Below are 19,216 nucleotides of genomic sequence, written 5' to 3' on the forward strand. Positions count from 1 at the left end.
CTGAAGTTGAAATGGAAGCAAGGATGAGCTGTCTTCTCACCAAAGAGCTCACTAGGCCTAATTAGGCTTCTCATCCCAGAGCTCATTAGGCTGCTCTAGAGCAGACACCGCCGCTTTCAAACGGCGTCCAGCCCTTTCACCAGGACAACCCTCCCTGCCGCTCCCCGTCCCCTGCCACCCCCACAACAGCTCTGCCACCACCCACCCTGCGTGTCACCGCCCGCCCGCCCGCCCTCCCTCACCTGTGGGAGGACATTTATGAAATAAGGGACATGTGAACAATCCAGCCTTTCCAGAGAATCCGAGCTGGGACGTACCGGAACTGCGGAAAGCATAAAAAACTTCTGGTGCAGGGGGCATCAACATCTTACAGGTGCAGTAGAAGAGACAGCCGCCATTAATGATGCAGTTTTAATTTCTTGAAGAAGATGGGTGTGAACATTTGTGAACGTGACTTGAACATGACTCGCAATATGGCCAATCGGGTTGGACTGTGGGCTGTTATTGACGATGAAGCCAATCAGTATTTATTGGGTGTGGTCGAGGGTTATAAATTGCACTGGAAACACGGAAATAAAGGTTCACTTGTTAGATCACATTGATCGTGTCAGTGTCCTCACGCAGCTCCCGCAAGTGGCGCCCGAACAGGGACCCTCAGATTCCTCAGAACAAAGTTGCAAGACTTGGAGAGGAAGAGGGTGGAAGGCCGACCGAAAGAGATCCACTGCCCCGGCGGAGTAATAAAAAAAAAAAAGATAAAAAGAGTATCAGCGATCCGTCCAGTCGCTAAGCGGTGACTCACATAGTTACCAGGAAGGAGGAGAGAAAAGGAAGGTGCGCACCTCGTCGTGAAACAATTACGGAATCTCACCCTGATCAGGTGAGCGGTCAGGGAGACAGATGGGGTTGGACAAGCAACAGGAGGCTGTCCTAAATCTGCTCCAGCACATACTCTCAGTGAGAGGACTTAAGTATGAATCCTCGGCTCTTAAAGGGCTGTTATTATGGGCATGGAATAGAAGTTTAATCCCTTCTGTGGGAGTTGCTTTTGAACTCGCTACGTGGGAGGCCATAGGTAAAAGAGTTATGGGAAGATATAAGCTTTGGGGGAGCGAGAGCAAAAGAAGCAGGCAAGTACGCCACGTTATGGAAATTGCTTATGGAGATGTTGCGTAGTATGAAAGCTGAAAGGGCTGCTGCAGCTTCTGCCTTTGCTGCCTTTACCCCCTCCTCAGGCGACTCTTCGCCAACAACTACTACTTCTACCTTTTCTACGCAAATTTCTGTTCCTGTTCCACCTCCCTTGACCCCTGCTAATCAGACACAGACCGCGAGTTCGGGGGCTAGTGGGGCCTTCGTGGGGACCGCACCCTCGGAGGAGGAGGTGCGCCATAACGGCGCTGACCCAATCGCAGTAAGAAGGGACTCAGAAGAGAACGTGGAGAAACTACAAGGGGGCATGGGCAAAGAAAAGGGGGAAGTACGCGAGCCAGCAGACCCACCCGAATCCCACCCCTATCCTGACGACACAACGACCCACCCAGAATCCCGCCCTTATGGCAACGTCACAGCGACCCGCCCAGAATCCCGCCCTTACCCCCGCGTTACAGTGACCCGCCCAGAATCCCGCCCAGAATCCCGCCCCTCTCGCCAACAGGAAGAGTTTTCTCTTCCGGAAAACGAAAGAGAGAAAAAAGAGCTGTTTGATGAGCTTTTGCGGCAAGTCGTGAACAAGCTATCGGAATTGAACACTAGAGAAGATCATAATAAAAAACATCCACAAGAGTCTCCGGACACTATTATTCAAAATAATCCTTTTGCTGTACCATCGTCACCACCAGTGCCTTTGTCACAAATGCCTGTGCCAACTACTTCATTTTCAAATACGTTATTAAATGAACAAGAACCAGGACGAAGATGGAAAGGAGTTATTCGTGATGCTTTAATTGAAGGAAATGTTCTTCCATCTGCCTTTCCTATTGTTACAGATCAAGCAGGAGGTAGAAAACGGGAACCGTTTGATTGAAAAATCCTTGAAAAAGCACGTTTAGCAGTATCACAATATGGGCTTCAATCTAATTATACTCAGCAATTATTACAATTTATTTTTACAGCAGGTGTTTTGTTACCACTTGATTCACAACAGATTGCTAACATGCTTTTGTCCCCTTCTCAACAGCTTATGTTCTCCAAGGCCTGGCAACAACTCTGTGACCAGGAGGCTGCACGACCAAGGCAACAAGGGGATCCATTGTATGGGGTACAAGCACAAATGTTAACAGGCCAAGGTCCTTTTGCGAGCGCGGCTTTACAACAAGGTTTCTTAGGAGAGGTATTACAATTATCACAGCAGTTAGCTTACCAAGCAATGATTTCAATCAGGGAACCAGGAAAAGTATATTCCTTTGCCAACATTAAGCAGGGTCCACAAGAAAGTTTTCCTTCTTTTATTGATCATTTATATCAGGTTATTAGAAGTCATCCAGATTTGGATGAGGCAATGAAGGAAAAGGTATTTAAAATTTTTGCTTTTGAAAATGCTAATGATAAAACAAAAAGAGTTTTAAGTACACTACCTAGAGATGCTCAAGTAGCGGATATGCTTGAAGTTGTAGAACGCACCAATGGTACTGCATCTATGCTTGCTGCTGCGGTATACAGTGCAGTTCGACCCTTCTTTAATAGAATGGCAGGAAGTAAGCAAAAGAAATGTTTCAATTGTGGAAAAATGGGTCACCTTGCAAGCCAATGTAAACAGCACGCTCAACACGCTGGTAAAAACTGGTGTGTAAATTGCAAAAAGGATAATCACCACACTCGTGACTGCCGTAGGTAGGGAAACTGGAAATCGAGCGTGTTATTCCCTCGCGCGATGACAGTAAATCGGGGATTATTACCTGCACACGCTCCAATTCTGACTCAAAAATCAAATCCGGAATCAGTTCCCTCCGTGCTGCCACCTCAGGAATTGCCAGAGTGGATCTGGAAACCGTAATATATTCAACACTTTTCAATACTGAAGTAGCCTTAATAGACACAAATTTAAAGGGACCATTAGGAAAGGGACTATCAGCATTATTAATTGGCAGGTCATCCACATCATGTCAAGGTATTTTTGTATTACCAGGAGTTATTGACGCAGACTACACAGGGATAATTAAAATCATAGTATATACATTAACTCCACCTGTTCTTATTCCAAAAGGTAGCAAAATTGCTCAACTAGTGCCTTTCCATGCCTGTGTACCTTCATCCAATGACATCGAACGCAACGATGGAGGGTTCGGCTCTGCTGGTCGACCAGACGTATACTTTGCTTTGGATCTAAAACGGACAAAACCTGAAATGATGGTAATGATGACAGGACCAGATGGACTTAAAATAACTAGAAAAATGTTAATGGATCCTGGCGCTAATGTTACAATCATAGCTGCACACAATTGGCCCACTACTTGGCCAACTCTTAGCTCTCAATTGGGTGTGTTTGGTATTGGAGGGACACAGTCCACTAGAATTAGCAAAGAAGTAATTTTATTCACATTTCCAGATGGGGCGCAGGTATCTACTAGGCCCTATGTCATAAATACATCAATTACACTGGTAGGCAGAGACCTACTAAGCCAAATGAAAGCACAAATTGTGACTCACCCTTTTTAGTTGCGGCCACTGGGGAGCAGCCTATCCTCAAGATACACTGGAAAACAAACACACCAGTGTGGATTGATCAGTGGCCGCTCACCCGTGAAAAGCTGCTCAAAATTTCGGAATTAGTACAAGAACGATTGTGTGCAGGCCATATTGTGCAGTCAGTAAGTCCATGGAACACTCCAGTTTCTACAATACCAAAGAAAAATGGAAAGTGGAGATTTCTACATGACCTACGAGCTATAAATGCAGTAATGGAGGATATGGGAGCCTTACAACCAGGCTTACCATCGCCATCCATGATTCCAGAAAAATGGAATTTACTGGTAATAGATTTAAAAGATTGTTTTTTCACAATACCTTTACATCCAGATGATGCGGAACGTTTTGCCTTTACAGTACCCTCTGTGAATAGAGCTGAACCAGCAAAAAGATATCATTGTATTGTGCTGCCGCAAGGCATGAAAAATTCACCTATAATGTGTCAAAAGTTTGTGGCCTGGGCGCTAGAACCAATTCGGAAAAAGTATCCACAGTACTTGATATATCATTATATGGATGATATATTAATTGCTGGGGAACACCTGGACACAAAAATGCTCATATTTGAACTCATTGCCCAATTAGGAGAAAAAGGATTGAAAATTGCTCCAGAAAATATTCAAGAAAAAGCTCCATGGTACTATTTAGGATGGATTATAACTGAATCCCAAATAAGGCCACAGAAAATTGAATTGAAAACAGACATTAAAACATTGTCAGATGTACAAAGATTGGTTGGTGACATCCAGTGGGTACGAAATATTTGTGGAATTACTAATGATGATTTAAGCCCTTTGATTCAACTGTTGGGAACGAGCAATCATGCAAATGAGTTTAGAGAAATCGGCCCATCTCAAAAAACTGCATTACAAACAATTTCAGCAAAATTAACATCTCATTATGGATCAAGATTTGTAAAGAACGAACCAATTATGTTAATGGTTGTTAATTCTAGTCAAAACAGAAAATATCCATTTGCTCTTATTATGCAATGGGACAAATCAAAAACTGACCCTTTATCAATTTTGGAATGGCTTTTCTTACCTAGGCAATTACATAAAACTGTTGTAACAAGAATTGAATTACTTGCTCTTCTGATGATGAAAGGACGATCACGACTACTAGAGATTTCAGGGAAAGATCCAGAAATAATAGTGTTACCAGTTGTATCTGTCTGGCTTGATTGGAATTTACGACATTCTATGGAATTACAAACATCATTATGTGACTTTTCAGGCCAATTAAGTAATCAATTTCCTGCTCACAAAATGTTAACATTTTTAACTAATCAAGATTTTGTTTCAACTCCAAAATTATCTGAGGTTCCAGTGGAAGGACTTACAATATTCACCGATGTAGGACGAAAATCAAAAAAGGCCGTCAGTACATGGCAATCACCTACAGGTACCTGGGAGGAACACATCATCCAAGGAGACTCAAACGATTCACTACAGACTCTTGAACTACAAGCGGTGGTATGGACATTTTCAAACTGGACGCAACAACCTATTAATATTGTTTCTGATTCATTGTATGTAGTAGGTATAGTGCGTCGTTTAGAGAGAGCTGTGTTAAAAACAGTATCTAATCCAATTTTAGGCAAATGGTTAAGTCAGTTACTGCATTTATTGAACATGCGTTCTGATCCTTACTTTATCATGCGTATTCGTAGTCATCTAGCTAATGAAGGTTTGGCAGTAGGAAATAACCGTGCTGATCAGTTAGTAGCGCCTGTATGGGCAGGACCACCTGTAGATGCATTTCAACGAGCTCGCATGTCTCATGATTTTTTCCATCAGTCAGCTGAAGTGCTTCACAAACAATTCCATATTCCCTTAGCAGATGCACAAGGTATAGTTAAATCCTGTGCTTCATGTCAGAAATTAGGCTTTGGTCTGGGTCAAGGTGTCAAGCCACGAGGATTGCATGCGCTTCAGCTATGGCAAATGGATGTAACTCATATTGCAGAATTTGGACGTTCGAAACATGTGCATGTTTGTATAGATACTTACTCTATGGCAATTTGGGCTACCGCACAGACGGGAGAAACCACACGACATGTTGAGCGACATCTTTATGCATGCTTCGCTGTTTTAGGCATTCCACTTGAAATTAAGACAGATAGTGCACCTGCTTATGCTTCACTTCGCTTTGCACGTTTTTGCAATCTTTGGGGTATTAACCATCGTACAGGTATACCTCACTCTCCTACCGGTCAGGCAATTGTTGAGCGCTCTCACCAGACACTAAAAGCGATGTTGTTAAAGCAAAAAGGAGGAACCCAGGGTTGGTCACCTAATGATCGATTAATGAAAGCATTGTATGTTTTGAATTTTTTATGCTTAGCAGGGAACAGTGAGGAGCCACCAATGTTAATGCACGGCAGAGGAATGGGTTCGTTCTGGAAGGAAGAAACACGAGGCCTAGTGCTCTATAAGGGTTTAAAAACAGGAAAATGGGAAGGACCAGCAGAATTAAAAGTAATGAGTAGGGGATATATGTGCTTACTTACAGGTAATGGACCACTGTGGGTTCCAGCAAAGTGGGTGAGGCCATATATACCGGACACAAACAAGGATGTGGAGACAAACAGTGATAGCCTGCAGTCTACTGATGATGACAACTGCTCTGCATAGAATTGACATCCGACAGAATATGTGGGTAACATGGGCCAATGAAACAGGGAACAATGCCTTTTGTCTATCTATGGCCACTCCTTCTGATCCTTTCCGAACATGCTTGGTTGGAGTTCCATATTTCGATCCGCGAGATTGGACCGGGTTTGTCTCAAATAGTTCCATCTTAATCGAAAGTGTTGTCAATCGCACATACTTTGCAATATTCAAACAAACCCAGGTTCTGCCTAATTGTAAAAAAGGAGGTAAAAATATGACGGGGTTGGCAACGGCATTGATCATTCAACACCTCAACAAAACATTACCGCGGGATCCGCAGGAATTAGATTTGGTAGGTTCTAGCTATGGCAATACTTCTTGCTTTGGCTTTGCAGGTAGAATGGTTATAGGAGGTGATGTGCACAAAAAATTTGACTGGACTGGATGGACGAACGTAACCAGTCCTTCCCCATGGTATGATTACAGGAGCAAAAATGGTTACTGTGACGGAGCAGTTGGATGGGAAACACTAGGGAACGAAGTGAGTATTTGGAACAATGGTAGTGCTAAGGCGTTACCGGAGGGTATCTTTTTAACTTGCGGAGATAGAGCGTGGCAAGGGATTCCGAAAAAAGTAATTGGGGGGCCATGTTATCTTGGGAAACTGACACTTTTTGCACCTTCTATACTACAGCTTAGAAGTCGTAATCGCTTAAAGAGAGACTTATCACAGCTGACGCCTGATTGTTAACGATAACGTGCAGCTTTTGGGAAGGGCTTCTAGAATTGCTTTATCGTTATTTTTGCCAGGAGCTGCTGGAGGCAATGCCTTGCGAGAACTATCGGATTTAGCATGCTGGACTGCTAAGCAAATTAATCTGACCTCAAGCATACTAACAGAATTGCTGGAAGATGTAGATAGTGTTAGACATGCAGTATTACAGAATAGAGCGGCCATAGATTTCTTGTTATTGGCATTAGGTCATGGGTGCGAAGAATTTGAGGGATTGTGTTGCATGAATCTTTCTGATCATTCTCAATCAATTCACAAGCACATACAAAATCTGCAAAAGAATATTAAAAAGATTGGCATTGATCGTTCCCCGCTGGACGCGTGGTTGAGTTCTTGGGGTATAAGTGAATGGTTACTACACTGGGTAAAGTATGGTATCCTTATTGTTATCATGATATTAATTGTACTGCTGATGCTACCTTGTATCCTACGGTACATAAGCTCAATGATCGAGCGGGCTGTAAAACAAGTCTGGATTGTTCAAAAACAAAGAAGGGGGATGTGTGGGAGGACATTTATGAAATAAGGGACATGTGAACAATCCAGCCTTTCCAGAGAATCTGAGCTGGGACGTACCGGAACTGCGGAAAGCATAAACAACTTCTGGTGCAGGGGGCATCAACATCTTACAGGTGCAGGAGAAGAGACAGCCGCCATTAATGACGCAGTTTTAATTTCTTGAAGAAGATGGGTGTGAACATCTGTGAACGTGACTTGAACATGACTCGTAATGTGGCCAGTCAGGTTGGACTATGGGCTGTTATTTGCGATGAAGCCAATCAGTATTTATTGGGTGTGGTCGAGGGTTATAAATTGCACTGGAAACACGGAAATAAAGGTTCACTTGTTAGATCACATTGATCATGCCAGTGTTCTCACGCAGCTCCCGCACCAACCTGTTTGTGAGGTAGCAGGGTCTGGTTAAAGCTGCTGGTTCTCTGAGTTCATTGATAACGTCACAGTTAAAGAAATTAGACCGAAGCCATTCAGTACAATACTTGAATGTGTAGTGCGTCAGGCAGAGGGCTTTTGAGCAGTGATTGAGTTGCTTACAAAGAACAGAATCAGGATTACATGGGGCTGTTCTTTGATATTTTGGGATTTTCAGTCCTTTGCCACCCATGTGTGTAATTTTCAGCTATTTTCGTTTTTATTGTGAATGGACACAGTGAATACCTAGCTATCAGTGCTTTTAAAGCCCTACTAAAGCATTGAGTAATAAATAAATAGGGCTGTTTTTTTCTCATGTTGCTACCTCCACATGCAACATTTTGTGATGTCTCGAACAAGGTGACAGTTCTTAAACTTTTGGGGGTTTTATGCTTCCTGTACTACTTGTGGCATCCTCAGACAGAAAGCACGATACCCAGAGCAAAGCAGCAGACTTTTGAAATGGGCTAACTTGGATTCTCCCCTTAGTTCTCTTGCTGCAAAGCACGTTCTAGTTACTCCTCACGGTTAAAAGCTTGGAGGCACAATTACCAGCTGACACAGCTCCCGTGTCATTTCTCTGTTTTCCCAGATGTTGAAATAATAATGCAGTGCCTCATTCCTGCAATGATGACCGGGAAAATGGTCACCAGCTGCATGTTATACTGTGTTTTCTTCAGTATTCTGCAAGTCCAACAAAAATACAGTTTAGTAAACGCTTGTTCCCTGACTGCAGCATGGCCATCCGTACATGTTGTTGCAGCCTGTTGGGTGTTTATTTTTCCATAGGTAAAAATTAGAAGTACTTGATTTTCAGTTATTAGGGCTAAATGATGAGGAAACACATGGAAAAGTTCCACTGTATGTGATAGAAAATGTACCGTAGAAGCGAGAGTATGGCTGTTTATTTTGGAAAACTGGTTGTCCATGCTTTAAATTCAGGAAATGTGAGTGTGTACTCGCACAGTTGGATACAGCCGTGTTTACTCTGCATTTCTGAAATTACAGTGACTATATCCAACCTGTTGTGCAGTATCGTGTGGAGTCCCTGGTGCTGCGTATTGCAAAGCCAACGAATTGTGTTCCTGGGACACCCAGCATCCAGCAGCGAGCTCAAGGGAAAGCCCTGCAACGTGCTCCCTCAGTACTGGAGCCAGAATCCCGCTCCTGCGGCAGTGCTGTTCTCGTGTGAGCCTTCCAGCCGTTAGAGCCTTCCGCTGGGATAGCGCACAGCTACTGGTTTTCAGCCTGCCTGGGACAGGTTGAAAGCTTAGGGAAGTGAGTGGTTCATCTTTTCTCACAAACTTTAATCTTTTCGAAGGTACTGAGAACCCTTGGGTGTCATTGGAAACCAGGGGCAGGTGTGAATAGCACCATTTTCTGCTACACAATAGAGATGATAAAAATCTACCCTGTGAGTGTGTGCGCGCACACACACATACCTATGCACATCAATAGGTATTTTTAATTAAACCGAGAATTAGACTGTTCTGTTAAAAAAAAAAAAGAAATCAACTCTGTATGTCCATGTGTGTACAGCTGTCCCATTCTTGTGGTGAGGCTGGTTTTTCCTATTGCTTCAGAATAAGTTAGAATGTCACATCAATCTACTCCCTGTTTTCCAAACTGGACTGGTATTATTTGGCTGTATGTTAATAAATGATTGTTGTTCTCTTCTAACAGTTGTAGTTCGTTCTGGTCTTAACTATGCAAAATGGAAAGATACAATGAGTTACTCTGTGTGGCCTCTCTTATGGAGCTTAACAGCGATTCTGTTGATTGGAAATCTCATGGGTCATTATAACATGTTATTTGTAATTGTACGTCGCTAAGAAATTTTGAATGAGAGTATGTTTGTTTATGGCTGAGATTATAATTGTGACTGTATCCTTGCTAGTGTTACCAGCATTTAATGTGAGTTGGTGGGTTTCCTTGCTCGGGCTGTAAATGAAAGAATTGTCTTCATATTTCATTTTCCTCTTTATCAGACAGGATGCATTCCAATCTGGCCGTGCATCTCTCAGAGCCCTTCTTGACTGACTGTACCAAATTAGAGATGATACCCCAGTGTCACCCAGTGGAGGAGCTTTTGTCAAGGTGACGCTATCAGGGCTCTGTGACAGGCACTTTCCCTTCCTGTTGGCCGAGCAGCTGAACATCAACTTGATCTTGTGGTTTCTCTTTTGCTGCATTACGAGCAGACAGAAGGGGGGGAGGTTCAGTCTCCCATTTCCCCATGTTTTTTGGTATTTGTCAGACGGCTGAACTTCTGGCAGTTCAGGAAATATTTACGCTTTATGCTTTCATGTACCCTGAAGGCTCATTTCATCAATAATTCAACTGTGTTTTACTTGTGCAGTTTGGGGATCAAACAGTAATTATCTGTGTGTAACACGTCATTCTTCTTCTGCCTGTAGAGCAGAATGTTTTCCTAGACAAAGTGTCGTGGTTCAGGAGATGAAACTCCCTGACTTGCTTTCTGTTGTTCTCATTTTATATGAGGTGTCTGCTGGCTGCTTGGTAAGGAAGTAATAAATATGGCCTGGAACTCTTTCAAATAATTAGCCAATCACCAGCATACACCTATTTAACGTAAACCACAAACTTCAAGTAAAGAATATTTGCAGAATTTTTAAACAGTGTTCCTTTAGCATTTAACATTTGGAGAATGAACAGGTAAGTCTTGAAGTCCCGTTTCAGTTAACAAGGGTATCTAACCAGTGGGTGCGTGGGGCTGAGGAGAACAAAGAAGAAGCTGTTTACCCTGCCCTTGAGAGCTTTGCCTGCATTCGGGGTTGCTCGTGGTAGTTGTGGGAAGAGCCAAACCGTTGGTGCCTGAGGCACCTTGCACATTAATTTGTCCTCTGAACAGCGATTATCTTAACAGTTCTGGGTTTTGCTTTTACTGCTCACTCTTTAGGTTGGGCTTTTGAACGTGATTTTTTCCTTGGTTCCCTTTGTGGCAGCCTTCAAGAAGAAAGGGGGTGCTGGCGGGAGTGCTGGGAGGGATCTTGGAGCCGAGGACGGCGGTGAAACAGCCCGTGAAGGCTTATGAGCCTGACAAGGCTGTGACTGGAATGCCTGCAGCTCGGCAGTCGGGTCTGGAATTTACAGCTGACGTCACGTGCGGTGCCAGCGGTGCTGATGGGTCTGGAGGCGGGCCGGCGGGGGCGGGGCGGCGCTGCCGCGGCGGGGGCCGCCGCTGGGGAGAGCGGGGCCGGCCCGGGCCTGGGCTGGCGGCCGGGCTGGGCGGCGGAGAGCGGCGGAGCCACCGGCTGCTCGCTGGGGGCTGCTGGGGAGCGGCGGCCCCGGCCCCGGCGGCGTCGCGGGGCTCCCGGCGGGCGGGCGGTGCCGGACTCCGCTGCCCGGGGCGCGGGACGGCGCAGGCGCAGCGCGGACCCGCGCGGGGCCGGCGGGGCCGCGGGTGCCGGTGCCCGCGGGGCAGGAGGAGCCGTCGGCCGAGCGGGAGCGCCGGGGACCGGGGCAGGCAGGGCCGCGGTGCCCGCGGCGGGGCCGGGGCAGGGCCGTCTTTGGGCCTCGGGTAGCGGCGGGGGAGGCGGCAGGCGGCGGCAGCGACCGTGCGGGAGCCGCCCGGCCCGGCCCGGGTGCGGGGAGGGGAGGGGCCCCCCGGGTGGCGAGCGGTTTCGCTGCGGGTGTGGAGCGAAGGGCGCGGTAGAGGTTTCCGCGGGGCTGCCCCGTCCGTGCGGGCCAGGCGGTCTGGGAGCCGTTCCGGCTCGGCCCCGCTCTCTCCCGAGCCAGGGCCCCCAGGGGTGCGCCCTGGAGCTCCGGTGGCTTCGCGTCAGGGTCGGGACGGGCCGTGGCGAGGAGTGAGGCGGCTCCGACATGGCCGGGCTGGAGCTTGGGTCAGCCCGTCCTGCTCTCCCCGCCTGGGAGCCTTGTGGGGGGAAAAAACAGCTTGTCCCGCGCTTTTTTCTTTTTCTTTTTTTCTTTGATGACCAAAGGACGATGGCTTTGTGCTGGCATCAGAGCCGATAATCCCGGGAAGTTTTCATTCCCGCTGAGAAGTGCTTGCACAGCGTCCGGGTCTTTTCTGCTTCTCCCACTGCCCCAGCAGCGAGCAGGCCGGGCGTGCGGAAGAATTTGGGAGGGGACAGAGCCGGGACAGCAGGCCCCAGCTGACCGAAGGACTGTGCCGTACCGTGTGACGTCATGCTCGGCAGTAAAGAGCTGGGGGAAGAAGAAGGAAGGGGGACACGTTGGGAGCGGTGGCGCTTGTCTGCCCAAGTACCCGTAAGGCGTGGTGGAGCCCGGCTCTCCTGGAGGGGGCTGCACGCCTGCCTGCCAATGGGAAGGGGTGACTGGAGTCCTTGTCTCGCTTTGCCTGTGTGCGCAGCTTTTGCTTTGCCTCTTAAACGGCCTTTATCTCCACCCACGAGTTCTCTCACTTTTACCCCTCCGATTCTCTCCGCCGTCCCACCGGGGGGAAGTGAGCGAGCGGCTGTGTGGGGCTGAGCTGCCGGCTGCGGTTAAACGGCAACTGTGCCGACGGCTGCTGTTCCTGCCCAGAGGAAAAGCCGGCAGGGGATTAGGTGTGGAAGAGGCGCGGGCTGTTGGTTTTGCTGTTCAAAGTGCAGGCAAGGATAACGAAGGGGTTATGACTGTGGGGGCGCTTTGGAAGAAGCCCCGGGCTGCGACACTGCGAAAGCTGGGCAAGTTCCTCCCCGTGGGGCAGGGGGAGGCTGCAGCCCCTCGCCGCGACTCTCTGCGTGAGAGCCCGGCCGGGAGCCGCTGCGCCTCGCCTGCTCCTCGCTGCGGGGGGAGATGCTGCAGCCCAGGAGGTCCCGTCGGGTCTGGTTCAGCATCGGCTGGGGCAGAGCCCAGGCGCTGACGAACCTCCTTTCCCCGCGGCGAACGCGCAGAGACGCCCCGGCCCCCGCGGTGCTGCCGCTGGTCGTGTGCGTCTGAGCGAGAGGGGTGCGCAGCGCGGTTCCCGGGACAGAGCGGGCCCCCGGGGAGCCCCTGCTGGCGCCTGGTCTGCCCGTGCGTGAGCCGGTCTGTGCCGGCGAAGGACGATTTGAGAGAGGCACCTCTGTCTGTCAGGGATTTGAACTCTCCCTCACTGTCAGCAGTTCTGACTGAAATAGCGGAGCTGTTGCGTTCCAGGGTGCGGAGCGAGGGCCGCGGTAGCTGTCTGTGCTGCCCCGGGGCGCTCCGGTGCCGGGCAGGACGGCGGCTCCGTGCCGAGCGCGGGGCGCTGGTTTCTGCCGCCCGCCGCGGTGGAGCTGCGGGACCGTCCCTGCTTCCCCGGGGGGAGACTTGCCGGGCCGGAGGCTGAGCACGGGCCTCGGGTGCCGAACGGCTGGAGCAGTGACAGGGGGTGGTGGCTGTGGAACGTTCCTGCGGCGCCTCGGTCTGGTCGGGGGCGTTTCCAGCCCCCGCAGCCCAACCCCCGCCCTGCCGGTCTCCTCCCTCCCGCCCTGCCCCGCCCGCCCCCGCGATCCCAGCGGAGCCGCAGCCGGCGGGGACTCGCCTGGCGCCCGGTACGTCCCGCCCGGCGCCCCCAGCCTCCGGCCGGGCTCGGCTCTGCCGCGGGCGGAGCGGCCCCGGGAACGGCGGGGAGCGGGGGCGGGAGGCGGGGACGGCAGCGGGACCCCCCGAGCCCCGCGTCCGCGGGAGGGGCCGGCGAAAGCGGCTGCCGTGAGCGCTCCGCTCTCCGCACGCCTCCGCGGGGCGCGCTGGCGGTTTGCGGGCAGAGAGCGGGATGTCTGTGAGGGGCCGAGCGCGGTTTGGGGGGAGGTGGCAGCCGCTCCGGCCGGAGTCGGTCACTGCCGAGCCGCGCCGTCCCGGGGGAGGGGCGCGGCGGTGACGGCGGGGCCGGGGCTGAGCGCTGCCGCCGGGGCGGGCGCTGGGAGGCGGCTCTGTCCCCCGGGCGCTGCGGGGGTCCCGGCTCCCGGCTGGTCTCCGCTGGGCGCAGGCAACGGGAGAGGGTTTGGGGGGCGCCGGCCGATGCCGAGCTGCCAGGTCGGAGCCGGGCGAGGAGAAGGCCCGGTCTTTCGCTGATTCACGTCAATCGTTGCCGTTAAAAGGATTCGCGCCTCGGGGTGCGAGCCCTCGGCCCTGCCCCCTCGGCGTGTCCCCTGAGCTCGGCCGTCCCTTGCCCCCCCCGAGCGGGAGCGCGGCCGGGGACGGAGCGGAGCGGGCTCCCTGGCACCCCGCGCCCCGCAGGCGCCTTTCGGGTGCGTCATTAGTGATAATAATATCAGTTCTTTTTGTAGCGAGATTGAGGATGGATGAGGGAAAGTGATGGGAAATAATCGCCTTTTTTTTCCGGTGAAAATAAGGAAACGTGAAAATCATGCACTGGGGGCGGGGAGAAAACCGTTTCTAATTTGAAACAGAAAGAAAAGGCTTTTATTGGGAAAAATACGTCTCTAATCAAATCTGTCTAAATTAAATGCTGTGTACAAACCAGAAGTCACCAACCAGCAAAATGTATACGCGCTCAGTTCGGTTTCCCCTTAGTTTCATAGTTTTGCTTCCGACTCGAAATTTCCAAGTGATTACCGCTCCCGATTTCAAGGCTGAAAGAGCATTTTCTGTAAACGTTCGGTTTATACGTACAGGGAGAAACACGTATTTGGGGATCCTGATATTCAGGCGAACGCGCCAAGAAGAAACCAGCTGCCGGCGGCGGAAAAAAAAATGAACGGGAGAGAAAGGTGCGGGGGATGCCCTGCGAACAAAGCAATCGCTACAGAGATATTTAGATGTATTTAATGGGATGCGTTATTCAAAAGCCCTGCTGACTGGTCTAATCATTTAGAATCGCCTGTTTTCCTAAAAACTTTACCAAATATTTACACTCAATAAACACTAATCGATTAACAAGCCGGTCGTTCTCTTACAGCACCTTTCCTGCGGTCCCGCCATCGCGCTGTCCCCGCACGTCTCCACCGTTCTGTCGTTTTAATCCCGCTGCCCCTTCCGAGGCGCGGTGAGACCCGAGTCCTCCGGCCGAGGCGGGGGAAGCCGCGCTCGGCGCCGCTCCTCGGGGCCGGGCCGGGGGCCGGGTGCGGAGCGGAGCGATGCTCTCCCTGAGCCCGCCCGGCGCCCCGCTGCTCCTCCGGCCCCGCTGCCAGCGGCGGCCCGGAGCCCCCCGGGAGAGCCGAGCGCTGGGCGGGCGGCCGGGCTGTCCCCGCCGCTCGTGGGGGAGGGAGGGAGGCGGCGGGGCCGTCGGTGGCCGAGCTCCCGCGGGGGGGACCCGCCCGTCTCCGCCTCCCCATCCTGGGGAAGCGCCGGCGGGGCTCGCTGCTGCCCACCCTGCCCTCCCCGGGCGTTTGCGGGGCGGACGGACACCCGCTGCCGGGGCTGCCCGGTGCCGGGGCTGCTCCCGCCGCGCCCCGGTCCCGCCGTGCCCGGGGCGGGGGGGCTCTCCGCCCCTGCACCCCCCGCAGCCCCCTCTTTTCTTTGCCCCCCCCCCGGCGCCGCCATAAATGGCGGAGCTCTGCCGGGGGCGCGGCGGGGACGGGCGCGGGTGCACCCGAGCGAGAGGCGACTGCTGCCGGGCGACCGCTGGCCTCCCCGGGACCGGCGGGGGCCCGATCCCGTCCGGCCGCGACTTGCCGGCCGAAGCTCTCCCCTCCCGCTGGCAGCGCTTCGCCGGCGCTGTCGTGCCGACCCGGCGCTCCGCTGTGACGAGCTTTAGCGGCAGCGGCGCTTCCCCGCCCGCTCGTCCCCTCTTCCCGGCCCCGCCGTCGATTATCCCGGGCCAGCCCGGGAAATGTCTCGAGGGGCAATGGCCGGGGGCCGGGCCGGGCCGCGGAGGGTGGGTGGGCTGCTGCGCGCCCGATCCCGAGACAGCTCCGGGACTTGATTTTCGCGGGGGCCACTGAGGCCGCGGAGCCCGGGGGAGCGGCGCCCCCCCCTCCCCTCCTCGCCCCGTGTCCCCGGCACGGGTTTCCCCGCGGGAGGGGGGAGCAGTCGGCCCCCTCTCCCCCGCACCGCAGCCGGCGGCCCCGCGGCTCCCCGCCTCCTCGCCCCGACCTCCCCGCCCCGCTCCGCTCCGCTCGCCACCCGGGCCCCTCCGGGAAGGGGCTCCGGCCCTGTCGCCCGGGTCCTGCCGCTCTGGCCCCCCCGGAGGAGGGCAAGGAGGGGCCGGGGGAAGGAGCAGGAGCGGCGAAAGCGGCGTGAGAGGGAAGGAGGACACTGCCCCTTCCCGGGCTCTCTCCCCCCGCCCCGTGGGCAGAGCCCAGCTCGGCCAAGGCACGGGCGGGCCGGGGGCGGGCCGGGCGCTCTGGGGGTTCCCCCGCGGCGGCACCGCCGCCCGGCCTGGCAGCCCCTTCCCGCGGCCCCCCGGGGCCCGACGGCGCCGGCCCCGAGCCGAGGGAACCGCGCGGCCGCGCTCCCGGCGGCACCGGCAGCGCGGGCAGAAACGGCTCGGACCGGAGCGGGGCGCCGGGCGCGGGGCCGGGGCCGGGGCCGCTGCCGCTGCGGGGGCGTTTCCCCTGCGGGACAGCGGCGGGCCTGGGGGCTGCGGGGCGCTTCCCTCCCGTGAGATACGGGGAGGAAACTCTTCGCGGGAGGGCGGCGAGGCGCTGGCACAGGCTGCCCGGAGCGGCTGCGGCTGCCCCTGCCTGGCAGGGCTCCAGGTCAGGCTGGACGGGGCTGGGAGCGACTGGTTTGGTGGGAGGTGTCCCTGCCCAGGGCAGCGGGTGGCACTGGGTGGCCTTGGAGGCCCCTTCCAGCCCAAACCCTTCTGGGATGAGTCTGTGAAAGAAGCAGCGCAAACACACTGTAAGCACCAAACTAGTATATGTTAATCCAGCTTTGTGATGAGAACGTACACTGCAGCCTCTGCCTTCGTCAGTCAGTACACATGGATTACATCAGCTGCATATATTAAAATTAGGGAAAAAAATCAATGTCAGACTGGTGACTTCAGCTCTGTTCGCTGCACAGGTTCATACAGGAAATCTGTCTGTTCTGCGAGGGAAACAAACAAAAAAGGACAATAAACCCCATAAATAAACAAACCAATAGAACAACCTCACACACAAGTCCTTACACCAGAAAGAAAACAACAACAAATCAAACCAGAAGAAAAATGTCAAATGATTCAATCTTCTGGGGATATTCTAAAACCTGATGCTTTGGGGTGGGAATTAGCTTTGTATTTGTTCTGGCACCATTTACTCCAAAATATAGCACACTAAAGCATACAGCCCTAGTGGGGGGGAGGGAGTGGAACACCACCCCAAAACCAACAAACAAAAACATGTCTCTGCTTTTATTCCTCTAACATCCCGGAGAAGTTAGATAATGGAAAAGTAATTCTGTGGAGCCTTGCTAAGTTTTAATGCATTTGTAATCATTAATTATTCTTCCAATACATTGAATTTCTTCACAGTGCATATGAACAGTTTAAATATCTTGTCTCTACAATGGAAAAATTATACATTTATCATAATTATTTGTCAATATTAGAAAATTGTTTACTCTTCCTCCATATGCAATCTCTCCAAGCGGGCAGAGAGATCATTCTTTCTAGTCTAATTCTGTTTAGGATGACTGAACATCTACACAGAACATTAAATGCTGCTTGCAAAGTGTTCTCAAAATGTAAGTAACCCTGTTCACCACCTCTTGAGTGGGTAAATATTGTGCTTTTTTTTTTAAAGTGAGTAAATAATGTCATTTAAATCTGTTTATGGTAGTGTAACCCAGGAAAGTTCTCAAAGGAACTACTTTGGTATACAAGCAACAGGTACCCAGAACATGGCTCAGCCCAGTGGGGTCGGTAATTTTCAGGAATTCTGACTAACTGTGATTATTTGAGTGTTGGATGCAGTTCCCTCGGCTGCAATGAAGAGAGCTCACGCTTCAGTTACCACACTGACCTAACTAAAGCTTTGGACAGTGTTAATCCGCAACTCGACCAAAACCAAACGGCTTTTCCCAGTTTTCGTCCCACTTGGTCTGGTTTGGGAAAAAGGCCACTTTTCTTCACAATTTGAGGATTTGCCTTTTCCTGAGCTTCTTTTTCCTGGGAGGAAGGCAGAAAATTTTTTTCTCATCTTTAGAAAAGGCACGCAAACAAAGTGGGCTCAGAAGGAACTTGTGTACCCCTTCAGTACTGCAACTCGTGATGCCTGACATTCCCGAAGGTGTTATTCTTGTCCATTTGGTGGCATTTTGTTGTGCAAAATTTGGGTGCAGAGTAGCTGCGCTGAAAATGCCCCCTGGGAAATCCCCAGGCCCCTTCCCACTCGTCAGTGGTGCCAGGGAATTTGTTGAGCTTTTCAAATGACATTGGCCAAACCTGTAACTGTAAACCTCCAAATGATTTAGCACTGCAGACGATCAAGGTCCAGTTCACGGGAGCACTCGCTGGTGCTGTTTAATTCAATACCGGAGATGCTGCCAAAAGGGCTCCCTCAGACAGCACCTCACGTTCACAGACACTGGGTAGGTTCTTCCATACCCTCTTAGAGCAGCGGTGAACAGCAGCAGAGGAAGGCCATGTGAGGAACCCAAGCTCATCCATTGTCTCAAGGACAGAAGAGCGGCTCATCCTCTTAAGAACACAGCCTAAAGAGCATCCGGCTTCAAACCGCTGCTGTGATGAACAGGTAGAAGGTGTGCAGGTTTTTGTTGGTTTGGTTTAGGTTTTTTAAACCTTTTACTTTTTTTTAAAAAAAGGGAACAAAAGGTATTACGTGTCTACAAAGAGACAAGGCACTGTCAGAAGAGTAGGATCTAGGAACAAGAAGTGATGGAAGAAATAGAGACAGAAAATGGGAAGGCTCAGCAAGTCCCGAAGCACAATCCACAAGTGAAGTGATCCTGTCAGCAGAGCACTTTTTGCCATCAAAATACTTGATCGGCAAATAGTTCAGTCCTTCAAACAAGGGACATCCGAGCAATGAAAAAGTGAAAAGGGAACACGTATCTTGAAAGACAATGCCTGAAGAGGCAGTTCTTTCGGAGGAAGGAGAGATTGGAAGAGACCTCCAGGCTCATCATAGACTTACTGAACTCCGTATTAAGCAAGAAGGGGTTGGCTGGTTGCTTTCTCCTTTCTTTATTCCCATTGGAAGGCCGTTGCAGAACCCAAATCTTCTAACCATTATGAGTCTTCTTGTAGTTTTCAGCTTAAGTTCACTCAGGGCCAGGCGGTACACATTTTTTCTGGTGCCCATACCTTTCAGCTTAGTAACTGTTCTCCCCAAAG

At 51.5% G+C, this 19,216-nt stretch overlaps 1 protein-coding gene across 1 annotated transcript; it reads left to right on the plus strand.

The window, feature by feature from the left end:
• Positions 1-520: 520 nt before the first annotated feature.
• On the plus strand, positions 521-7,701 carry LOC147414822 (uncharacterized). The gene is given in 3 exon segments (XM_086470987.1): positions 521-880; positions 6,179-7,050; positions 7,052-7,701. Coding segments are annotated over 2 exon segments (1,356 nt in total). The 5' UTR covers positions 521-880; positions 6,179-6,264; the 3' UTR covers positions 7,622-7,701.
• The last annotated feature ends 11,515 nt before the right edge of the window (positions 7,702-19,216 follow it).

This window comes from Leptosomus discolor, chromosome 10 (assembly GCF_034619465.1).
Source record: "Leptosomus discolor isolate bLepDis1 chromosome 10, bLepDis1.hap2, whole genome shotgun sequence".
Lineage (NCBI taxonomy): Eukaryota > Metazoa > Chordata > Aves > Leptosomiformes > Leptosomidae > Leptosomus > Leptosomus discolor.